The sequence below is a fragment of the Triplophysa rosa genome, linkage group LG14 (assembly GCF_024868665.1).
Source record: "Triplophysa rosa linkage group LG14, Trosa_1v2, whole genome shotgun sequence".
In the NCBI taxonomy this organism is placed as follows: Eukaryota; Metazoa; Chordata; class Actinopteri; order Cypriniformes; family Nemacheilidae; genus Triplophysa; species Triplophysa rosa.
The window spans coordinates 15079624-15103626 of NC_079903.1; the positions used below are offsets into that span (position 1 = coordinate 15079624).

A 24003-nucleotide genomic window follows, 5' to 3' on the forward strand; every position below is an offset into this window, starting at 1 on the left:
AGGTGACAGAAAACAGTTATGGTCTGCTCTAGATCATTTTGCAAAGTGCAGTGTGAGTTGGTTGTTTGTCATCTCCATACAAAGAATCAAAAGTTAAAATGATACCTCCTTTTGCTCACGGTTAAACACTGTGCATTTTATTCGATTCTAATTGTTCAAAATGTTTCGATAATGTCATGGTTAAAAATGACTGACAAGTTGTTCGAAACTAAGGTTGATGCAGAGATGAAGCTAAATGAAAAATCTGGGGAATTGTCAGATAAACTATCTGAAGGCTTAAATCCAAGACAAACAGAGGCAGTAATAGTTGCGTAAATTAAGATTAAATTAAATAAATAAAAATTTGGTTAAATTAAAACTAAAACAAAAGATAATAAAACAAATAACACTGGTAAATTGCATTCTAGCTATTAAATTAAATTAATATCAAACAGCAGAAAGATCCTAATGACATCAGGAATAAAATGACATCAGGCTGGTTTCTTTTATTTTCATTTTTTACTTTTGTTACCTTGTCTAAATTCAGTAAATGGGAAATTATAATAATAGACAAAGACAACCATAACGGGAAAGAGAAGTTATGGACTTCAGGTATAAAATCCTACAAAGCAGATGTGAGGATTTGAACATAAGCTATAATAGCAGGGAAAATAACAAACCAACAAAGAAAGGTAAACATAGGGCTGAGAAGGAAAAATAAACTTTGTGTCAGGGATTTGCAGGAAGAACCCAAGCGCAGGCAGCGTTAGCCAAACAAGAAACTTTAATGGCAAAATAAAGACCTACGGTGGGGGTAAACGGTAACTGAACAGAAAGGCTACCAAACATATGTAAAACAAAAACTTCCCTCAAGGGGGCAAACCAGAAAGCAAGGTGAACTGATATAAGGCAAGAACACAATAAGGTAAATTTGTCAAATACAATACTGAACCAGACAGAGTATACGATGGACACCAGGCAAACAAGCAAAACGAACGAGCACAGGACAGCAAACACAAGGACATTAAATAGGGAGACTAACAAAGGATAATTAACAAGGGACAGGTGTCTGGGATGAAACACTGATGGAAAGCTAAACCAGGATACGAGAGGGGCGGGGCCAAAGACGAGACCGGAGAGAGCTCATGCTATGTCAACCAACAATAACATGCCTCTCTCCACACAAAACAAGAGGTTCTGCCATGATCCTGCCACAAGACCAAGAAAGACATGACAAGATGAGGCAGAATCATGACACTTGATAAAGGTATTTTTTGTTTAACCCTTTAATAACTGCCTGCGCATGGGTTCTGCCTCACCAAACCTGACACAGTATTTACATTTTTAATGTGAATTGGCATTTTCTAAATAGATTTGCTATTCTTTGATGTTGTGCATATGACTTTTGAGCATGTTGTCTGCAAAGGGGTTTTCTCACTACTGCGGGTATGCCTGTTAAGAATGTTGGAGAGGTGGAGAATCTTTTAATGGCTCTGCAGATCCACAACACGTGGTGGTTTTTTGAGGTGAAGCCTCATACACGATGGGAAATCTCTTGTTGACCAGGCAGCTTGTTGCCGCCGCATGAACGGCTGATATTTCTTCTGCTCAGGGCATGTCATTGCACAACAGTCACAGCTTACAAATAGGGAGGCTCGGAGATGACGTATTTTTGTACGCAAAACCCGGAAGTGAGTTAGCATTTTAGGACTTCCGGTTCCATTGTTCCAATGTCAATGGGTTGTTTGAATGGGTTTTTGTTAAATCGCCTGAAATAAGGTCTGTGGTAAACAAAACCTCTAAATATTTTCATCTTTTATTCTATGCACTGTAAAAAGTACATGTGAAATCTACAGTAATTCACTTTGTTCATGCACTGGAAATAACCAGTATTAGGGGTCACAGTGAATTACTGTATATTCAATGAGAAATTACAATACTGGTCAAAATATTGCGAAAATCACATTAACCTCCTACGACCTGGCGTCCACATGTGTGGACATCACATTTTTGGTTGTGTGCATGATAATACTTAATTCTGTGTAACTGGAACCTGTTATTCACAAACATGGACCTTTACACTGCCATCTGGTGGTGTCAGAAGAGAAAAACACTTTACATAAAAATGTCAAGATGGCGTTGAACACGTCTGAAAAATAAAGGCAGCTATGGCAGGCCAAAACGTCCAAAAGGTAAAAAATGTAATAAAATGTCATTGTTGCTTCTTGTTAAGTTATGCATAGTAGTGTTGTATGATTTATATGGCATGCAAATTTGACACATTTTTGCAACAGTAAAGATGTACTACGCCTCTAAACTTGATGTCCACACAAGTGGACAATGGGACTTTGCTAAGTTGAAAATGTATTAAAAAATAACTGTTTTTAAATAACTGTGAAAACGTAGTTTGGGAAGAATTTGTTTGAAAACATCAATTTACACAACAACTGCAAGCAGATATGCGTGCGGTATGAATGCTCTCATCTGTTAACATGTGCGCCGAAAAAAATACGCTCTGCTTACGCATGCGGTGTGAAACGGGTGTTAGGTCCGATTCACATTTCGCGTCTAAAACCGCGCGGAAAATGCAAGCTGCACTGTATGGAAAGCCGTTTGGGTCATATTTCGCCATCAACCAGACGCCTGGTGTTCAGAAGACTAAGTCTTACAGATGCCGCAAAGTACGGCGTTTTGTAGCGCACGCGCCGTAAATGACGGCATTTTCACCATAGAAACGGCGTTAATAACGGCATTTTAAGTGCAATGCGAAACGCAGTTCATTTCGCCGTTTGGACTTCCATAGTATGCCGTAAACGACGGCGCTTCCGTGTATCAAAGACGCCATAAAATGCGGCGTTTTCTATAATATTAAAATCAGCCCCGCCTTTTCTACACAGTCCAGCCCCTCCAATGAACAGAAAGAACTGTGTAGTAGAATGTCGATCTTAATAACGTTTCCTGTTTTTAACTTTATTGCGAATAATGTTTAGACTTTCATTATGTGATATTTCTCCATTGGGCACGTTTTTCCTCCTTTTCGTTTATCATATGTGCAAAAACGGCATATTTTGTGTGCACGTTCATGACTCCGTGTGCTTTCATGTTTGTAAAATGCATTGACTTCTCTCATGAAGGTGTCAGATTCGGTAGCGCATTGGACTGCGTGCGCGGCAGCAGCTCAAAGCGACAGGAGTTCGACTTCGCAGTCCGACCATCTTCGTTCCTTCGGAGTTGGTTTATTGGGTCATGTTTTTTAAATGTCGGAACACTACCCTGTTGCTGACAACTGATTAAATGACAAGAAACGCTTATTAACAAGTTATGTATATTAAACATAACATAACATTTCCACAGTGCCTTCATAGCAGCTACTCAAAGACAGTGTACATGACTTTCCCTTGAACAACAGTGACAGAAAAACGAATCCCTCGGGGGTTGTAGTCTTGATATGACTATTGACAGACAGACTGCTGCTGTGTGTGTTTTTGTGTTCATGGTAAATTGCTGGCTGCTCGGCTTGTCAGTTAAACTCTACTCTTAACAAAACAGTTCCTAAAGTCACTCAACTATAAACTGTAAAGTATAACATTAGAACGTTTGTGTGCCTAAAAAAAAGAAATGGATTGTTGGTTCATTCAAATTCAATATTAAAAGAGCAGTGGAAGTGCTGGTCTTCAGGGCCTCTTCTCTGGAATCACATCTATACTCTATAGAGTATTTCATTGCCTTCTATAAAAGAGATGGAAAAACAAAATTATAGTGCTGTTCTGGGACCAATCCATAATGATGAGAAAGAGACTAATGTGTAATTATTCATTTTTAAAGCCACCGCGTCAAAGCTATAACTAGCATCAGACTGAAAACAGCTCCCACTGCTCCTTTGTGTGGGCTCAAATGCGGTCCCTGCATTGAAAAAATAGCTGTGCGTTTTCTATAAAAGGGAAATGGAGCTCAGGTCAGATCAAATAAAAATGCAAGGAGTTCAATTTATCTTAGGCTTATTCAAGCTAGTACACAACCTCAGAGGGTTTTCTTCATGAAGTGACAGTGATGCCAATAACATACAATACTTTGGAAAAGAGTGAACAATTAATGTGGCTGTAAAACAAGCAATTATCTACAATATACTAAAGACAGTGTATTTTAAGTGGCATGTTTAAAATTACATGTTAGAAAAAAGATTTACTGGGCGACATAGAGAGCAATAGATGACAGGGAGGGGGCTCGTCAATAATCCTAACAGGTTAACACATTTTCAGCACATGTCTAGAACATTCATCAGCTAAAGCGTGTGATTAAAGAGCCATTTCCACAGCACACAAAGAATGAGAAGGGTACATTCATTAACAGTGACAGCTACCCAGAGCAATTGTTCAACTGACGCCATCAATATCCTTCGAGGGGGAAACTGTCCCTTGACGCACAACGAAAAGTGAATGTTATTCGGATGTTATTCTTGGTCGGTTTAGACTACTCAACACTGTGACGTATTCAATTGAGCGGCGGAGTGTCTGTTCTAGAAAATGCTAAATATAAGGGAGGTGGAGCTGAGTGGAATCACTCAAACAGCATTTACACAGCAGAACAGTGATCACAAAGGACGATTAGAATGAATAAGAGTTCATCTGAAGTCTGACAGATTAATTAAAATGAGCTGCCTTCTCATAGTGTGAATGAATATAGAGCTGTACTCACCTTTCAGACCGGTCAGAGAAAAGGTCACAGCATACACATTTTCCCCCTATTTTGTTTTTACATCGATTTTCCCAAAAGCCGTTGTCATACCAGAGAGCTAAAGTTTACACAAATATATCAGACAAGCTTTATAACGTTGAGTTACTAGCTGGTTTATTGAAGTGAGAATGAAATATATTTGTTTAGACAGCTCGGTATACAGGTCCAACAAAACACAGCCACTAAAATAGACCAAATGGTTTTGTTTGCCATTGGCACAGTTGTGTCTTGCACAACGTTTCAATACGAATACCGTACATTTGACAACATTGTGAAAATACAAATACTTCATCACATCTGAGAGTATAGATACTGTATAAGACAAATAAATATACATATTGGTAAGGTTATATGCGTATTGTCAATTCAGCAATGACTTCAACACTGCTCCACATCGTTTAAATGATCACACACACAAAAGAATAAAAATAGAGTCTGCCTACTGTATAAAATCTCCATGGTTGTGACACAAATTACAGGCTCAGTTTAGAACTTTAAACATCAGAGGATCCTTGTGGGGAAACCAAAGGCCACTAGCACGATCTCTGCATTACAAATATATACAAGGAATACAAAAACTCTCCAAACGTACACTCCCCTTTTGAAATATGCATATTTATATGTACACGTATAAATACAGACTCACACGGACACTCATGCCTACCCACTTTCACACAGTCTTAAGAGTACTATAAACATTTACAGTTAAATATACAAGAAAATACAATTCCATAAATACTTTTGTTGTCGAATGACAATTTTCAATAGACAGCCCAATACAAAATACCAAAAATCAGCAACTAGAAAAGGAAAACGTGACATTACAAGAACTACAGACAGTGTCATTGTGATTTAAATACAGCACTGTGAGACAACCAGTATATCATAGTGCCAGATAGTGTTTATTGTAACACAAAGATTAAAAGTATAAGATACTAATATAGTATGTACTTCAACAAGACCATAGTGAGCACTCTGTCAGATAGAGTAACATGTAAACAATATCAGAGTCTGTCGTCATACAGCTAAACTGTTTAATGTAACAAGACGACATACTTGACAAGCACAAGCACAATCACTATACAATACAAACTTAAAACAATACTTTGGTCTATAAAGAGGAAATGGGGAGAAAGCATTATTTTTACAGTTTGTCCCAGAAAAGAAATCCTTAAAACATTTACTTGAGGAGGTAAATTTCATAAGAGACTTGTCTCCAGAGAATACACTGCATTTTTTCCTCTCAAATAAACTAATCATGTTTTAAAGTGATAGTTCACCCAAAAATGAAAATTTGATCATCATTGGCTCATCCTCATGTCATTTCAAACCTGCACGACTTTCTTTCTTCTGCAGAACACAAAAGAAGATACTTTGAAGAATGTTGTTAACTGGCCCCCATTCCCTTGCGCTGGTTTTGTGTCCATACAATAGAAGTGACTTACTTTCTTCAAAAGAAAGTCATTACAGGTTTGAAATGACAAGAGCGTGAGTAAATGATGACAGAATTATAATTTTTGGGTGCACTATCCCTTTAAGGATTTTTAGATTTTTTTTACTAATAAACAAGACAAAAACGTTGCAGTTTTTTTGCAGTCAGCTATCGCCACAAGCAAATACATCAAACATACTCGTTTCATCTTAGTGCCACTTATATTTACAACATAAGTGAAAGACAGGCACAAGTAAAACCATTGACGGTTATAAATATTCTGAAGTTACAGTCAGCGTATTTGAGACCTGTGAACTGTGACGGGAGCCGGGGCGGAGTTGAGCCGCAGTGGCGTTTCAGGACAGGGCCGTTTCTGTCAGGTTCTGTTGTGGCTGAACAGAAGCACTGGTGACAAAGTTCACGTGAGGTCGCCACACTGCACAAAAGAGGTTAATGTACAGTTTGCAAGTCCGTCTGGTCACAAGTGGCCTGCTGACAGCCGTCCAGAGAGCAGACAAATGCCTGCAATATTACAACAGAGTGATTATTGCAGGAGTCAGCATCAGCGCCTGTCTCATCAGCAGGTTCCTCTCTGTCCTGTTTAGTGCTCGTGTATTGCTCAGAGAAAACGTGTTCGGATATCCTTTTCCTCTTGACGGGATGTGAGACACCTTAAATGGTGGCCCAAAATAGGATAAGACCACCTGACTGACAGTTTTCCATAGACGGAAGTCGGAAAACAAAGTTTAATATACAATTTCTGCATGTGGAAATAAAGTTTCTACAAGACTTTCTACTGTAGTTTACGAAGTGCATCTGAAAAACTCTAATTTTGCAAACTTTGGCAAATCTAGTAATAAACTCTTCCTCAAAAGTGCTTACTACATCAGCTTGGTGCAATGTAAACGCAACCAGACATTTCCAATATCCATCAGAGGGTCAGTGAATGAGCTGTAGCCAAATGAGACTGACACTAGAAGTTCATCATAGATACAACGTTTACATCTCCAGAGCATCAGAGTTGGTTGAAAAACACCTCATGAAAATAATTTCAGAAACGATATCACAAATTCTCTTGTGTTCCCGCTGTTCAAACAGAGAGCTCGTGCATCGAGTCAGGATTCACGCAACGTTAGATCCATAACAGATCCCTGCAGAGCAGGCCCTTTGCTGAGCAGTTTATTTTACATCAGTTGAGTTTTGTCTTATGTAGTCAAACATCAGCAGAGGCCTGAAAGGATGTAGAAATGCTGTGGAGTCGATAAAAAGGAGAAGTTGTGAATTAAAGAATGCTTCACACAGCAGTCGCACTCGAATAAACACCCACATAAACATCCATTTCATTACAAAATCCATTTGAGCAAATTATCAACAGTTTCCCGAAGAACCTAGCAGGCTGCGGTGGGCATCCATCTCATCAGGCAAACATTATTTGGCGATGGGAAAGAGCTGGATTTGAGGCATGTCTGGACACTCTATTCGTGGTTTGCATTTGCATTTAGATTTCTGTGGCGGTTTGGTGGGAGGCCCGGTCTCTATTCATAATTCCTCAGCCTTTTCTACAGCGCTGATTATAAATTATTCAGCACTTGGGGGGTACCCTGATTTAACCGGAGGGTTCAGAAGCATGTCGGGCTACTGATACCGTCTCTAATCACTTTTTGATATTTGACGGAACAAAACCGCTAAATCACTCAGGCAGATCGAACAATATACAGAGGTCTTTCTGGGGTCTGAATATAAATTTGGGGTTGTGAATTCGGTGACGCTGAGATCCAATTTAAGAATATTTTACTGCAGCCAGAGTTGTGATGCGGTGGGCTAGCGGTGAGAATATTAGATTTGTGCTCGACGGGGTCTCTTCATTTGAAATTTAAATTGAATTCAAATCTGATATACAGACCTGCCGTATCTTACAAAATAGAGTTCATTATAGTGTTGGACCAAATATACACAGAAATAAAGCTATTCCGGGAGCATTTCAAATATTGCAAAAACACACCACGCTTTTCTATGCAAATGGGATTATAAAACACACAGTATTCACAAAAGTAAGTGCCATTTGCTTTTCTCAATTAATGCTGTATTAGCTCCACCTGAGACGAGCAAGTTGTAAACTGATTTTGATTTAAAGATGTCTGGGGATAATAGCAGCAGTAATTCATCAAATGATGTAATGACAGGAAATATATTAAACTAAATCTCACCTGGTCTCTGTCCACTATGATTCTCCATGGTCAGGGAGTAGTGTCGCCACAGTGCATGGACCCCCGCGCCCACACGCCATGACCCACTCCCCCTCCGCCCCCGAGATCCTTGTCCGACTCGGGCTGGCTCTGAGCTCGCTCCGGTTTAGGGTTGGCCGTCATGGGCGGGTCAGGCTGCTGGACAGACATGGTGCGACGGAGGTGCGTTCGCTTGCACAGGAAGTCCGGTTTGGCTGACAGACCAAAGGAGCCCTTTCGCAGAACCATGCGCACCGAGGAGCTCTTCTTGGGTCGGGCTCTGTGGCTGAACTGCAGGGAGGAGAGGTGCACTGCATAGCCTTCGCTCAGGAACTGTGGGATCATAGAAAGCAGATGAGATCAGATATAAAGACAACAATATCAACGTAAATAAAATGAAAGGCAGAGATGAATTCAACTCAAGTTCACCTGGCACTGGTTCTGGTATTTTTTCGATGGCCGTCCCACGATATATATCTGGTTGGGGCTGAGGCCCAGCATGCTGTAGACGGAAATGTCCTTCATGGAGCCGTAGGCGCAGTTGATTTTAATGTGACACTGCCGACATGAGAAAACGGCAAAGTGTGAGAGACAGCCTGAGGTTAGCATATGAGAACATGAGTACTCATGCGTGAGACAATGTTAGCGTGAGAGAAATGGACGAGGAGAAGCACTAGTAAGGAACAAAAGATAAAGTGGAGTCCAAAAGTCAAAATGGCAATGTGGGTTATAAAATCTACTATAAAGCACAACAAAATCTAATCTAAACAATGTAAAACTAAAAAACTAAAACAAAAGATAATAAAACAAATAACACTGGTAAATTGCATTCCAGCTATTAAATTCCAGCTGTTACGCTACCAGAGTTTCACTACACGATTATCAGAGTGAATTCACAATAACACTATTACCATGATATCTAGTGAAATGATTATTAAATAAATAAATAATCATATCAGTCAAATTTATCTTTCATTTTGTTTATTTTGCATTTTCTCTTTTTTGGCAATGAATTCAAGGTGTAATTGTGTAGTTTTTCGGACAGAAATGCAATATAATATACATAACGCTTCATTATGTAAGGTCTTTAAATACCTCTGAAGACATAGTTATGTTTTTATTATCTTACAACAATGAGCTATTTCTATCTACATACACCGCAGGTCCCCTTACATTGTATTCGTAATGTTGTTTCTACAGTAGCCCCAAATGGACAAACTGCTCTACAGAGCGTGTTTCGTAAATATGTTTTCTCCTTCGGCAAAGAAGCGAAAACATGACTGTAATGTTTTGAACGTGAGGGGGGAGTGAGCCATTGGTTGCAATTTGCAACCTCACTGCTAGATGCCGCTAAATTTAATAAACTGGATGTTTAAACTCCAAATATGAATGTAAGGAGGCAGAGAGAGAGACTTTGTAACCACTGTGGCTATTAAGTCCCGATTTTAAACAGGTTCTGAATTATTTATTAAAATATCATGTGTAGTATTAACATGATATTGATAATCATGTTTTTTTCACGGTTATTATTAACAATCGGTATATTGTGAACCTATGTAGTAAAATGCAAATAAATACAATAATGCTCTATAGAAGCATTTCCACAAGTGGTCTCCAAGTTGTGGACCCCACTGCATGTGAATTAAACATATAACATAATCCTGTGAGATGGGATATACCTCTTGCACCAGATTCCTAAGGAAGATGGCTTTCTGACGAAGTGGGTCGTGCACCAGCCCCTCCGAAAAGAAGATCATTCCCTGTGGGAAGTTGTGTTGAGAAAGCCAGGAGACCACCCTCTGCTTCTGCATGTCTGGACGGCCGGTGATGTAAATGATCAGGTATCCCAGGTCCTGCCAGTGTCTACACACAAATACTAATAATTTACCCACTGTACAATCTCATGACGCTTGGTGAAAAACATTTGGGGACCGATTTTCAGATACCGATTCCGCCTAGTCCTCCAACAACAGATTGCAATCGACAGGCCAGTAAATTTGCCCAAGGACAGTCTGGGAAACCTCCCAAGATTCTCCATTTGTGAATACTAAAGCCCATCTGATATGTGATATCAGCATTTTGCTATCGCTCTATTAAATGAAATCCAATTGTGCTTCACTGGCAGAGCGGTTCTTTTCAATATTGCTGTTGTATCAAATTAAAGCATCGATTCTCTCTATCTCACAGAAAAAAACACACGAATAAACAAAGCCACAATGAGAATCTGTCACCTGACCACATCCACGGCTCCAGGTCGCACTTTAGGGTCGCTGCCCATGATGGAGACTCTAGCGGCAAACGAACCGTCAATGCTAAAGACGACACACTCCATTCCCCGCGGCAACACCGTCAGGAAGGCCTCTGCGCTCGTCTGGTCTCCCCTGCGGGAAAAAAGGGAAGATTCAGCTCTTGATAAAGCTGAAGATGCAGCACGTGGCCCGAGATCAATTTATTAGAGAGTTGTTCTCCTTTAGCCCTGAGGGTGGGAGATTTATGAGTGCCAATTGAACTCGCTTTGGTATCCTCACAAATGATCCCCGTTGAGAGCGGCCGTTTTGGATACATTACGAGTAATCTTCAGGGACCCAGAATAAAGACCCCCTTGGGCATTGACTTACTTGACGACCATTTTGATAGGATAGACTCCCAGCACCATCTTTTTGGTCTTGGGGATGGTGTAGGTCACCCTGCCACTGCTGTTGGCGACCTCAGTGTCTAAATGTTCCCAGCGACCTGACTGTGGCTGGGTCATTACATACACATCCACCTGACAGACACAATAAAGAGAGCGTAAAGAGGAGGATTACTGGTGTTGCCACGATACCAAAAAATCCTTTATTATGAAAACGTTTTTAATAAGTTGTTCTGTAAATATTCAAAGGTCCAGTGTGTAATTTTTTTGGAGGATCTATTGACAGAAATGCAATATAATATACATAACTATGCCTTCAGAGGTGTATAAAGACATTACATAATGAAACGGTATGCTTTTATTACCTTAGAATGAGCTATTTCTATCTACATACACCGCGGGTCCCTTGCATGGAATTCGCCATGTTTCTACGGTAGCCCTAAACGGACAAACTGCTCTACAGAGCGTATTTTATAAATACGTTATCTCCTTCAGCAAAGAAGCGAAAACGTGACAACATCTTAGTTCTGTGTCAGCCACCGTAGTGCTTTGAAAGGGAGGGGTGGAGTGAACCATTGGTTGCAATTCGCAACCTCACCGCTAGATGCCGCTAAAATTCATACACTGGACCTTAAAGTAAACAGTCTGGATAATTAAAACAGAAATTATGAGCAATGAGTGGTTTTCTCTTTTTATTGTAGTTTTTAATCAATATTAATCACATAGAAGCAGGTCTACTAAGCAGCGTTCACACATATGATATTAATTCAGTCTGTTTATATTTACATAACACATAACTGACTGTTTACATTAACCCCTTTACAAGTTCAGGAGTGTTTTTCCACACAGCATCTGCATGTACACAAACACACGGTTTACTGTTGATTTCAGTTTTGACTAAGTAGCAAGTTAAGGCTTATTTGACATTTTTAACATTAAAACACATATGTTTTAATGCATACAAGTGTGTGTGTGTAAATACAACTCTCTCACCTTTTCACCAGTTAGAGTTACCATATCAAGGGGACCGTACATAAAGCGACCAACCAGGGTCTGGGGTCCGTCCTCGGTCGTGATGACATCATTAACTCTGTGGTTGGCTGTGACATTCTGCAGATAGAAAGACGGAATTCGATTTTCTATCATTCTCCTGCCACATAAGCATCTGGTACAAAAATATTGATATCATGTAAATTACATAGTGGTGAGAAATGGAATGTGGGCGCATGACACTAATAACACTATGCTTCATATCTGACAGGTGAAAAATGAGAAAGGGGGGGGGCGGTTTAATACATATGCAGTACAAAGTCCATCCAAAAGAGGGTGTCACACTCAACGCTTTACGCATTCAATAAATTTCATTTAAGTGACAGAGCTGTTGGACACAGAGAGCCCGGTGAAGATCAACTCCACGGTACCTGCTGAGACAGCTGAACTTTAATGGGAAATTAAAGCAGCCAAAACACAGTGCTATGCAAATTCTGAAAATAACTGCCCAAAGTCACCTTCATGCCGGCGAAGCGAGCAGACAAATGCAGAAAGATAAAACCCAGGGCTTTCAGAGAGCGTGAATGTAAAAATAATTTTCCCATAAACCCAATTTATATAAGTCTCTCTTAACAACCTACTACGGTGAAGAAATCTAACAGGATACTCTGGCTTATCTGAACTGGGTTAGGTCTAATCCTGTAAGGATTCGTAATAATTACCTTTGCAAACCATACAAAACTTACTTGCCTGGGTTTAGAGTGTTGCTATGTGGTTGCTAAGGAGTTCAATGTGTTTTTTCTAGGTGATTACTTCATTGTTTGCATTCAGTTGCATCACAAAAAATTCATCATGTCACTTCAAGTCTTCTAAAACTCATGTTCGCTTCCGTTCGCTTCGTCACTGCTGAGGTGCTAAGTGCTTTGACATTGTTAATGTTCTGCTATCATGTTAGCATGGCAGCGTACGTAAACCCATCCATAGCCGTGCAGCCAAATAAATCATTTGCGCACACAAACAAATTTGTCTGATGGCTTAGATTTGTCATTTAATGAAGCAGTTAAACATTTCCCAGCTTGCAGTCATTTGCATACTGATTAAGTCAGTCAATAATTCATCCTGGCGTGAGCCCATACATGACTGTCACATGATGGGCTTCCAATCAAGCACACCTACCCACGCACGGGCAGCACGCAGTGCACTGCCATATGTGCATTGACAGCGCACAGCTGCACACCTGAGCGGATCTGCACATATTCATTGGCTATGACAGATCACAGCCAGGAGACCAGATGACAGGTGGAGTGAAATGTCGCTCACGCAAGCATGTGCTGTGGCATTCCACAACACCGCTCCAAACACAGAAGCACGATGCTGTGTAATAAAAGCATGGATGACTGTGGGATGGATCCAACCCACGCTATGATAGAATAAACCACAGAGGCAGTGATTTGTTAATGGGTGAGATACGGCAAACCTGTGCTTTGAGCGGTGGCCAAAAGTGATCTCCAACTTTGGACAATTGACATTTTTGCTCTTTTATCAAATATTTTATTAATGATGCATTAAGAAATAAAAAAAAACATTGAAAAACATCTACAAAAATACTTTTTGTATTTTCTGATATGTTGTGGTTTGCCTGTTTGCCAATAAATTGAAGCAATAAATAAGTGTTTTGTCCATTTTATACCGTATATCATTCATACCGTATTATTTACATTAACATAAGGGGGCATTAAAACCAAATATTGCCACCCCAGACATCACTTTTAGCCACTAATGTGCTTTTGCAGATTGAGAAAAATCACACGGGAATCATGGAGTATCTAGTTATGGTTCTGATTCCTCTAAATGATTCTCATGAACGACTCTTTGAATTCTTTTGAGGAAGAAATATTTGGAAGCACCCTTACACCGTGTCTACACCGGACACGACGCGACACGACAAAAGACATTAGAAATGTCTTAGAACCCATTATGATTTTAAATTTTCCACACTGGATGCGGCGTGACAAACCCATTAAGAACAAGCAGGTTGTCATGTCGTGCCTGTCGCGTCCAGTGGAGACACGGTGTTCGAGTAAAACCACAATTTTCAAATCTGACGTTGTTAAATGAACATTAGAGGAAACATAGAAATAATTTAAATATAAATTTGAGGGAACATAAGAAAGAAAAATTGATGTCTTATGCTGCTATAGCGCACTCCGTGCCACTAGCAAGCGGATGAATGCGAAAGGCAGTCTGAGCGAGGGGTGTTTCTCCTGTATTATTTTTATGTTATATATATATATACATGTATATAGTTTGGATTGCACTTATGTTCCCTCAAAAATAATACACTGCACAATGCAACTCAAATGCAACTAAATGCCAAAGAACCAGTTCGCAACTCTACATACACATGGCATTCAGAGTCTGAAAAAGTCCATTGACTGAGTAGAGTCTTTGGAAAACACATGTGAATGAAACAGCCTTTGACTTAAAAGGCTTGCAAGCACTCTGATCAAACGCTTCTGAGGCCATCAGCGCATTCAGAGCGGCTCCAAAGGCGCAAGAAATAACTGCGATTTTACATCAAGGTCCCGGCTGATGAAAATACAAGGCAGCGATGGCCACACTGAAGTGTTTCAAGGTGGGCTATACTTAACTTCGATGAAGGACTGGGCACAATTTTTCTTCATCACTGAGTTTTTTATAAGGTGAGCGCTGAAATAAACCTGCACAGGCAGATTTCAGTTGCACCGTTAGCTAATTGTGTTGCTGTGACTGAGCAGTGAATCAAGGTCAAACGCGACGGTTATTTGAATAAAGAGCAGAATTCTGCCCACACATGCAGAGCTATTGTGGCTCATGTGAAAAAGCCAAAGCCCTGGCAGAGGGGGATATTTTTAGTTTTAGTTTAGTTTACTCTACAATGTCAGGTCTCTGCTGCAGTCCACAGTTTTGCTTGACTGATGTGTGTGCGTGAGTCTGTTTGTCTGAGACCGCGGATGATGCTCTCTTGTATCACCCTGAGATGTAACCGATGGCTAACATTACTGAGCAAATCTCATGCACAGAGAGCTACAAATAATGAATGAAATGTCACCATGAACATTATATTGTCTATTAGCTTCATCTATTTCCTAGTGTACTCCTAGAAATCAATAAAATTAACCTTCAACTAATACATCCGTTTAAAATTTACAATCATATTATTCTGGGAAAACAGAGCAACGTTTCTGATGACTCGTCCTGCATGGCACAGACTTTTTCTTCCAATCAAATGCTCTCTAGAATGAGAATGTCATACACCCAATACCATCTGCCAATGACCAGCGATGAGGTTCATCGCTGTGATGTAGCGGCTTTATAAATAGGAAATGTTCCTTCCAAACTTCCTGTTTAATAAACGTGCATGCAAAATTGTGTGTGGGAGTATGCCATGTGCTCACCCTAAGCTTGACGTGTGTGCGTCTGCGTAGCCACTTCTCTCTCGGACTCGAAGGTGAGAAGGGGGCGGAGTCAGTGTTGTACATCTCTTGGGTTTTCACAAAGTCACAGTGCATCACCTGCCAAACAATCATATAGAAATTTCAACCAATCACCTCACTGTAAGTTTCAAAAGGAAGAATTCAATTAAATTCACATTTATTTATATGGCACTTTTTGCAACGGTGCATTGTTTCAAAGCAGCTTCACACAAACAAATCACAAAAAAATAAGAAAATTATTAGATGAAGCAGGTGTGTTTTACTAGATACACCAAACAAAATTACAATGAATACCAATGATAGTGTCCAACCACTACTGCATCAAAAGATGCATAAAAGTAGTTTTGCCCAAAACACATCATTGGCTGTGCCAATATTGGTGTCAGCTGGAGGAGACTCGCTAACAAATAACTTAATGTTTTAATAGTTTACACATTTTGATGGACTTAACTAAAATATGAAATATGGCATATTTACAGTTGCTTTCGGCGTGTATAAACAGCCCCAAAAAAGTATACACATCACCTTTAAAAGAATGAAAAGACACGCTAGAATCGTTTTTCATCCAAGCAGCTAAAAACAAAAGCTACTTTCTCAAGGAGAAACCTCTCTAGACAAAAAAAACCATACTGTAATTCTTTAAAAGCTGCCGTTTTACAGGACTGTGCAATTCTGCCGATAACTTTTGACAATGTAACTATAAACACATAAAACATCTATTATCCCATATACCCGAGGGGAAAATTCCAATGCAGCTTAAATCTCTGTGATCTGTTTTCATGCTGCCGTATAAAGCACTACTGAGACACGCACAGATGAATGGTAGATGGATTTCATAACCTGTGGCATTTGAAAACGTCACTCTTGCTCACTCTGTGGATTCAGGTGCAGATGAGACTTCTTTGTTGCTGTAACATGAGGCGGATCAAGAGGATAGTGTTCATCCGTCTTTCATATTACTCATAAGGGTTGAGGATTTTCTGAAAGTGAGGCCTGATGCATTTCAGGATTTTGCAAAATCACATCAATGTTGCCTAGATAAAGGTGTTTGTAGGGCATGCAGAGTGTCTGTAGAGGCTCTAACTCATAGTACATATGCCCGGTTTGAGCACTTGCGCTCACAGGCTTAAAGGGACAGTTCACCCCAAAATAAAAAAATCTGTCTTCATTTACTCACCCTTGAGTTGTTCCAAATCCGGACACATTTCTTTGTTGTGATGAACACAGAGAAAGATATTTGGAAGAATGCTTGTAACCAAACAGTTCTTGGCCACCATTGACTACCACAGCAGGAAAAATGGCAACGGTACTCAAGTGCCCCAGAACGGTTTGATTTCCTACAGTCTTCAAAATATCTTATTTTTTGTGTTCAACAGATCAAAGAAATGTATAAAACAATTTTTCATACAATGGCTGGCTATATCAACTGAATAGATAAAACATGAAATTAAAGCCTACTGAGAGATACCTGGCATGTAGGTAACACCTGGCACAATTATAAAGGAACCGCATTCAGAATCAATGATAGCTTGATCAAAACATATTTGCCAAAAGTGACTTCTCTTGTGCTGCAGCTTTTCAAGAATGAATGTAATGAAAGGTGCCCTTTGAATACGGCACTCCAGCGTGAGGCCCGTGTACATCTGCATTGATAACTACATCATGGATTTGATCTTGAAATGTCTCCGACAATGAGGCTGAGGTGCCTTTTAATGGATGTGTCACATTTATTTGTCTCCTGTCAGAGGTACGACTGATATGAATTAAAGGGCATATTAGAGCAGATATTCTTCTGCTTTGCATGAATTTAAATTTATAGCACAAAAGAAGGATTGGGAGGAAACTGGAGTGATAGGAACATATCAGGAAGAGTAGGCGAAAAGAAAGAAACGGAGCGAGACTCTTTTGATTGAGGACAGATAGAGGTTGTATGTAAATGAACATCCAGAATCTTTATGTGATAAGTCAAGTCGTGCAGTCCTGGCACGTAACACTAATTTGATTCCTCTGGCATAACATAAGCAATAGTCAGTAAGATGACTGCTTTGTTTTTTCCTTTAAAAAAGCACAATAAAAAGGAAGAATACATATTTCAAAATGATTGGAAGTGGTTATTTCTTGTGCAAAACTGCCCATCACAATGTTATAATGTCAAAGACGGTCACATGCTGTGGGTCACATGCTGTGGATGTTGCTATGTGTTGGCTGAGGTGTTTTAAATGGTTGTACTGCAGAACTATGTATTTGCCCAAATGTTTTGACTGGTTGTAAAATAGTTTTGTACAGCCAAAATTACAGCCCTCATGATTCCCATCATGCTTTCCGTAGCTCATTGGTTAGACACCAAGGTCACGGGTTTCGATCCCAGGGATCGCACATACTCAGATACAAATATATAGCATAATGCAATGTGAGGCACTTTGGTTAAAAGCATCTGCCAAATGCATAAATGTAAATGTAAATCTTTTTTTTTTTTTAAGTCCCTAGATGTTTCTGCCACCTCCCTCAATTTTACTCCACTGTATGATTTATTTTATAATTAGCCTGCTAAGAGAAAATCCCAAATCTGCTTGCTAACCAAATTAGGCTTGTTTAAACTTTTTAAGTAAGGAAATGATAGTTACTATTGGAAGTTGTTGTAACTGGAGGCACATTCAAACTGAGAGACTGTGCAAAGGCTCTGAATGTACCTGGCGCAGAAGAAAGGCAACCACATCGGTGGACTCCCAGTAAGATGCGTGAAACAGGTGAGGAAGAGCCACTGTGGGGAAAGTAGTCAGGACATCTGGACAGTACAGAGCATAATCCAACCGCTTAGATCCCCACCAGCTGCTGGTGACTGTAACATGCATACAAAACAAGTCATATCATCATAATTTATCACCTCACCATATCATATCATTTTAACATCTCATCTCATCTCATCATCATCTCATAATCTCATCTCATCATCTCATCTATGGCAAGCCCAATTAGCTTTTAATCATTCTCAGGATATGAATTTTTGATATTAACAATTATTTCACTAGTAAAAATGTGAATTCTTGATATCAACAATTGAATTTCATATCATATCATATCATATATCATACAATACATGAAAGTATCACCATATACTGTATGTCTAGCTAGAGACAGACAAGTTTTAAAATGAAAACCAAATGTCAATACAACTGCCATGCTTTAGACTAATCACTGTCCTTGTGGCCCTTCGCTGTGCTGTAGTAGAGATATGATCTAGTTTAACAAGAGATAAATGCATTGCGGCAGGATTTTGGCAGCGCTGAGAGCCTCCAACACTGGACCGCTGGGCTAGAGAGCAAAAAGCATCGCTAATTATGAGATTGCGCAGCGCGGTGCAAAGAGCAAATCACAAGAAAGATCAAAGAGAAAAACTAGGGGTGGCTGGAGCTCGCCCACCCGCTGCTTACTCACTGTTGGCGATGGTGCTGCCAAGTCTGCTCTCCCAGCAGCCCGACAACTGACTGTCCATGCTGGTCAAACTGGACCTGCGGACCTCGCCACCCACCCGGCCTCCTGCGCTCTGTTCTGTCTGAGAAGAGGAGGAAGGAGGGGCGACTGGCGGAACCGCAGTGCCGTGCAAGAACACGTCGGGGTAGCTGTGAATGTCATTGACTGGAGGGGAAACAAGAAGCACGTTTAGACAAATACAGGCAATACCATGCAAATGTCATCCTTAAAGGTCCAGTGTGTCAAGACCTTACATAATGAAGCCTTATGTTCTCCCATGTGAAAGCTATTCCAAAAGGTCATCAGCAGCACTGCATTTATGCTCTGCAATGAATGCAATCCCAGAATGCAATGCATTCAGTGAAACTGAACTTTTCTAATATGGTGGAGGAGGCAAGGAGAGAGAGAGAGAACAATTATAGCCTACACCACTTCATGTCTTCAGAGATTCCTGTTTAAATCGTTGCACAACCAAGACAACAAAAGCCTCGATTTCACTCTCAATATAAACCACCAGCATGTCAAACTATATTTGTGCAACAACCCTAAATGCTTTCTGACAGAGATCAAGTGCTTTTCAGACAGAAAGACAAGCAGGCAGGAATTCTTTACGCACTGGCCTCTGCTAATCGGTCTCTTTACATGCCTGATGCCACAGCCTGTTATTTCTGACAGGGCTAAATTGAGTGAGTTTTCATTAGTCTGGCAGTCTGTGTAGACAACATCGCATTAGTCTGGACCACATACATGTGAGTGTGACCCTGCCCTCTGCTCACTACGAAGTGCACCTCATATCATTCCAGTAAATTCATGTCTCTCATTTCCTAGTTTCATAGGCAAATATATAACCAGAGCTTCAATTACAGTCACTGGAATGATGAGGGGTGTGGACGATTGGATGTCTATAAAAGGGGTCTGCAGAGTGGAAATGGAGGGCTGGGACATGATGGCGGTGGCAAAACGGGGTGTGAATTCTAATCGGGGCAGCCCTATCATTGCTGGTCATCAGACTGAGCCTACGATTTTTATTGCCTTCCAGTCACGGAGTCTTCTCCGAGGCGTGGTCCGAATGCGCTTATGCCGTTCCTAACCACGTCCAGAATCAGCAAAAGCTGTCTGGGTCCGGTTTTGCAGCATTAACCCCAGGAGTCTCTCTGCTTGACCTTTTCCTTGGAGTTTTTGCCCAGGCGCAGGACGCATGGCTGAGCCGTTTAATTTCTCCTGTCACTGAAGGTGCCCGAGCCAACCGCAGAATGCTAATGCTCAGGAGCTCTCGCTTTACAAAGCGTGGCCTGGAATCAGACAGCGGTATTACTCAAGCCCTGGTTGAACATGGGAGAAGACTGCGCTTTATGCAATCCAGAGGTTATAAAAGCATATAAAACTACTGAACGTGTTTGTAATCACGGCTACTCTGATTAAAAAAAAACATTTGTAAGAGATATTAGGTAAAAGTACACTTGGATCACTTAGGATTAGTTCAGAAAGGGAGCATATTTAACATATTCCACTCATATACGTATAGTTTTTATGGACAGCATATTAAATCCGATGTTTACAAAACCCAATTCAAACTGATTTCTTTACAATACATTTCAATCTAAATAATTAATCCAAGGATTAATTGCTTCCAGAATAAAAGTTTGTGTTTACATAATATATACAGTATGTCTGTATATTGGGCATACTAATTCTGAATTTATAAACACATGGATATACAGTATTTAGGAAAAAAAAAAACGATTGATGTAATTGATGTATAATTTCAATTATTGGTAAATATAAATAAACACATGTAAATATTTCCTTAAATATATATAAATGTATGTGTATGTTTTTGTGTTTAGAAATACGTATTAATACAAAATTAATATGCACAGTACACAGACATATATTTTTCTTTTATTCTGGATGTGATTAAGCCCTTATTAAGCAATTTGGGTCATGATACTTATGTAACGCCATACAAAGTGAACAATTTCATCTGGGCCAAAGTCTAAAACTGAGCTTCTCTCATCTTCAGTCTCTCGCCATGGTGCTTACATCATTACTATGGCAAGCATAGTACATACACCGGACATTGAGAACATTGCCTGACCGAATGGATCAGATTTTATCACCTACAAAATGACAGAGCAGAAAGTCAGTCCTAAAGATTCGGTTTGAAAATCAAATTGAATTTGCGTGCAGTGTGAACAAAGCCTTAGTGTATAGGGAGAGCGCATGGAGGCAGCGCAAATACATCACATTAGATAACCTAAAACACAATTAAATAGCCACTTCCTACGTTCTTGAGTCATCCATTCAATCCTGATTGAAACAAGAGATGAACAAGAGAGAAAGAGACTGAGGGGACAGAAGGAAGACATCGAAGCTGGCAGGAAGAGATACCACATGGACTGCAGGACTATTACAGTACAAGGAGAAAAACATCGTCATTTAAAAACAATAATTTAACAGAATAACCCAAAAAACTCAAATAAAATTAAAAATGGAGGAAAATAAAATTCATCACATGATGACCTGTGCATCTGTGTTGGAGAAGACATCCCACCCCGCAGATGGACATATGATGTGTGACGACAAAGATGAACGATTGAAAATTGAAGCAACCGTATCATGTGACCATGAGGCACGCTGAGTCTAATAAACTGTGTATTTCAATCGTGATTCATGAGAAACCTTTTTCCACAAATGTCTTGCTATTTTAAATTTATTCGCATTACGGTCAAGGAGAAACTGAGATTAAAAATCCTTCCTAAGAGCTCTTAAAAATACAAAATAAAACATGAGCACACTAGAAGAAAAATGAGGTTAATAGATTGTTTCCAAAATACCGGCTTAGTGTGACTTTAAGATGACCGGGCGATCCTGACAAAATTGCAGTCCAAGTCACAGCAGGGTAAAGCATTTACCACAGCACTGTAGAAAAACAAGAGGACTTTGAGACGAGGGTCAGAAAGTATATGAGCTCTGCGCATGAGGGGCCGACGGCAACTCGGAGATGAGAGGAAGAGAGAGTTGAGCAGAGAGAAACGGGCCGAAATGAGAAAAAGAACTCCGTGATGTGGATCCACATGTTGGCACAGGGGACGCGGCCCCCGGTTTCAGGCCACTTGAAATGAATGGCTCTGGATTTTCAGCGGGTTGCCAAATGAAATGCATGTATTGGAATGCAGGGGAAAAGCGTAAACAAGAAAAGAGATGGATATAAGAAACATTTCTCACATTAAAGGCCCGCTGGGTAAATCTGTAATGACTCATAAAGGCAGAAGTCTACACATGGGAGGCCGCTCCAAAGATACTCCATTAGGTTGGCAATTATTAACTGCTGCATTAAAACCGTGCATGTGTGAGCGCCGTGTGCACATGCATCAAATTAGATACATCCACGCTTCACTATCTAATGCATATTGTGACATTTGATATAGATTTATATATATCTATATATTTTTGATATAGACTTGATATAATTAAAAGTCTGTGAGACAGACTCCGTAGCTGTGAAAGTATTACTGTGACTACAGAGGACAGCAGGGTTGTCACACTTTTTACTTAAGTGAATATTTCTCAGAACAGATTTAAAAAATACTGATTTACACTAGCATTACCAAAGAAGTACATAAGCACAAAAAGCATGTTTTTGTATTTATTTATACATTTATAGTACATAATAAGCTTAATCACATTTGTGCCAGTACTAAGCTTAGCCAAGAATATAGGACAAGCAAAAAATGGTTGACATAAGTTAAATATGTTGGCGAATCAGGATCAAATATGCTAAATAAATCAGGACCTCATTACAGAAATGTTCGGGGGGGTTTGCAGGACACCTGTATCTAGTATTGCTAATGGTACAGAAATTTCCCACTTTGGATAGGAAAGCTCAAAGTGATAGTTCACCCAAAAATGTAAACCTTATGTCATTCCAAACCTGTAGGACTTTCTTCTGCAGAACACAAAAGAAAATATTTTGAAGAATGTTGGTAACCCACTGACTTCCATTGTATGAACACAAAACCACCTACACATTTATCAAAATATCCTTTTTTTTGTTCTACAGACATCAGGGTAAATAAATAATGATCATTTTTTGTTTTAATGCTTTTGTGTGCACTTAGGTCTTTTAAAGCGTTGAACTAGTGTCACAAGGTAAGCCAATCAAAAAGTCAACAATAAAGGGTATTTTCTTACCCCAAAATCCCCCCTTCATCAACTAAACTATCATTCCACCATCTGGCAACCCAAGATCATCAAAAAACAATTGCAACATAGCAATTATGAAACACAACAGAGACAAATGAGTACTGTAAAAAGTTTGTTTTATTTGCATATGTAGTTTAAAGCGGAATAGTTTAATTGCTTTTTACTCAACTAAAAATGAAAATCTACTCACCAATAAGGTTGGAGCGACCGTCTCCCAATGGGTAGCGCTGGTATCGGGATACAGGGAAGGGAGGCAGTTTGTGGAACTGGGAATGTAACAAGGGCTCGAGTCTAGAAGCCGAAGGGTCAGACGGGTAAAACAGGTTGAAGATTTGAGAACACGCAGGCCGGAGCTGAGACACTGCAGGGAAGAGGAAAGATGTAAGTTTTGGTTAAATTGATATTACCTAATGCACTGGCAAAATTTGCCTCCTTTGGCGTGTTGATTATAAAAGATTTGCCGTAATGGCAGCGTGTATCCAGAGGACAATGTGCCCTGGAAAATGAATGTGGTGTTTGTGAGTTACACCAACCCTGGACGGCGGGAAGTACGGTACGTCTCATGGCCAGCACCAATCCAAGAGGACAGCCCAGCAGAAAACAGTCTGACACCTCAAAGTCAAAGCGACCTGGATTCAACACTAGACTGGTGCTGCTGCCTGGTCTCAGATCAGTTCCGTCCTGTATCAGACTGCAAACACACAAAAGAACAAATGACATTTTCTGATAAAGTTAGTCCACAGCATTTCTGTCTATAGGACTGAGGGCATTTCAGGAAAGGTTATTACTGTCGTTCTGAGCGTGATTACCCTGCTGAAAAGACGTTAGCGTGGCGGTCTGATGTTCTGACTGACTCAA

The 24003-nt window shown here is 40.0% G+C and overlaps 1 protein-coding gene across 4 annotated transcripts in view; it reads right to left on the reverse strand.

Annotated features, from left to right (window-relative positions):
- Positions 1–4810: 4810 nt before the first annotated feature.
- Positions 4811–24003, reverse strand: part of pitpnm3 (PITPNM family member 3) — a 77994-nt gene continuing 58801 nt past the window's right edge. For 3 of the 4 annotated variants that reach the window (XM_057350706.1, XM_057350703.1, XM_057350705.1), the window contains exons 9-20: positions 23679–23836; positions 23336–23506; positions 18904–19104; positions 18159–18307; positions 15430–15546; positions 11996–12112; positions 10989–11137; positions 10602–10751; positions 10050–10233; positions 8800–8928; positions 8353–8703; positions 4811–7395 (exon numbers count right to left, since the gene is read on the reverse strand). In XM_057350706.1, coding sequence (XP_057206689.1) covers positions 8383–8703; positions 8800–8928; positions 10050–10233; positions 10602–10751; positions 10989–11137; positions 11996–12112; positions 15430–15546; positions 18159–18307; positions 18904–19104; positions 23336–23506; positions 23679–23836 — 1846 coding nt within the window. In that variant the 3' untranslated portion in view covers positions 4811–7395; positions 8353–8382. The remainder of the gene's footprint in view (positions 7396–8352; positions 8704–8799; positions 8929–10049; positions 10234–10601; positions 10752–10988; positions 11138–11995; positions 12113–15429; positions 15547–18158; positions 18308–18903; positions 19105–23335; positions 23507–23678; positions 23837–24003) is intronic. The other variant, XM_057350704.1, reaches the window with a different exon arrangement.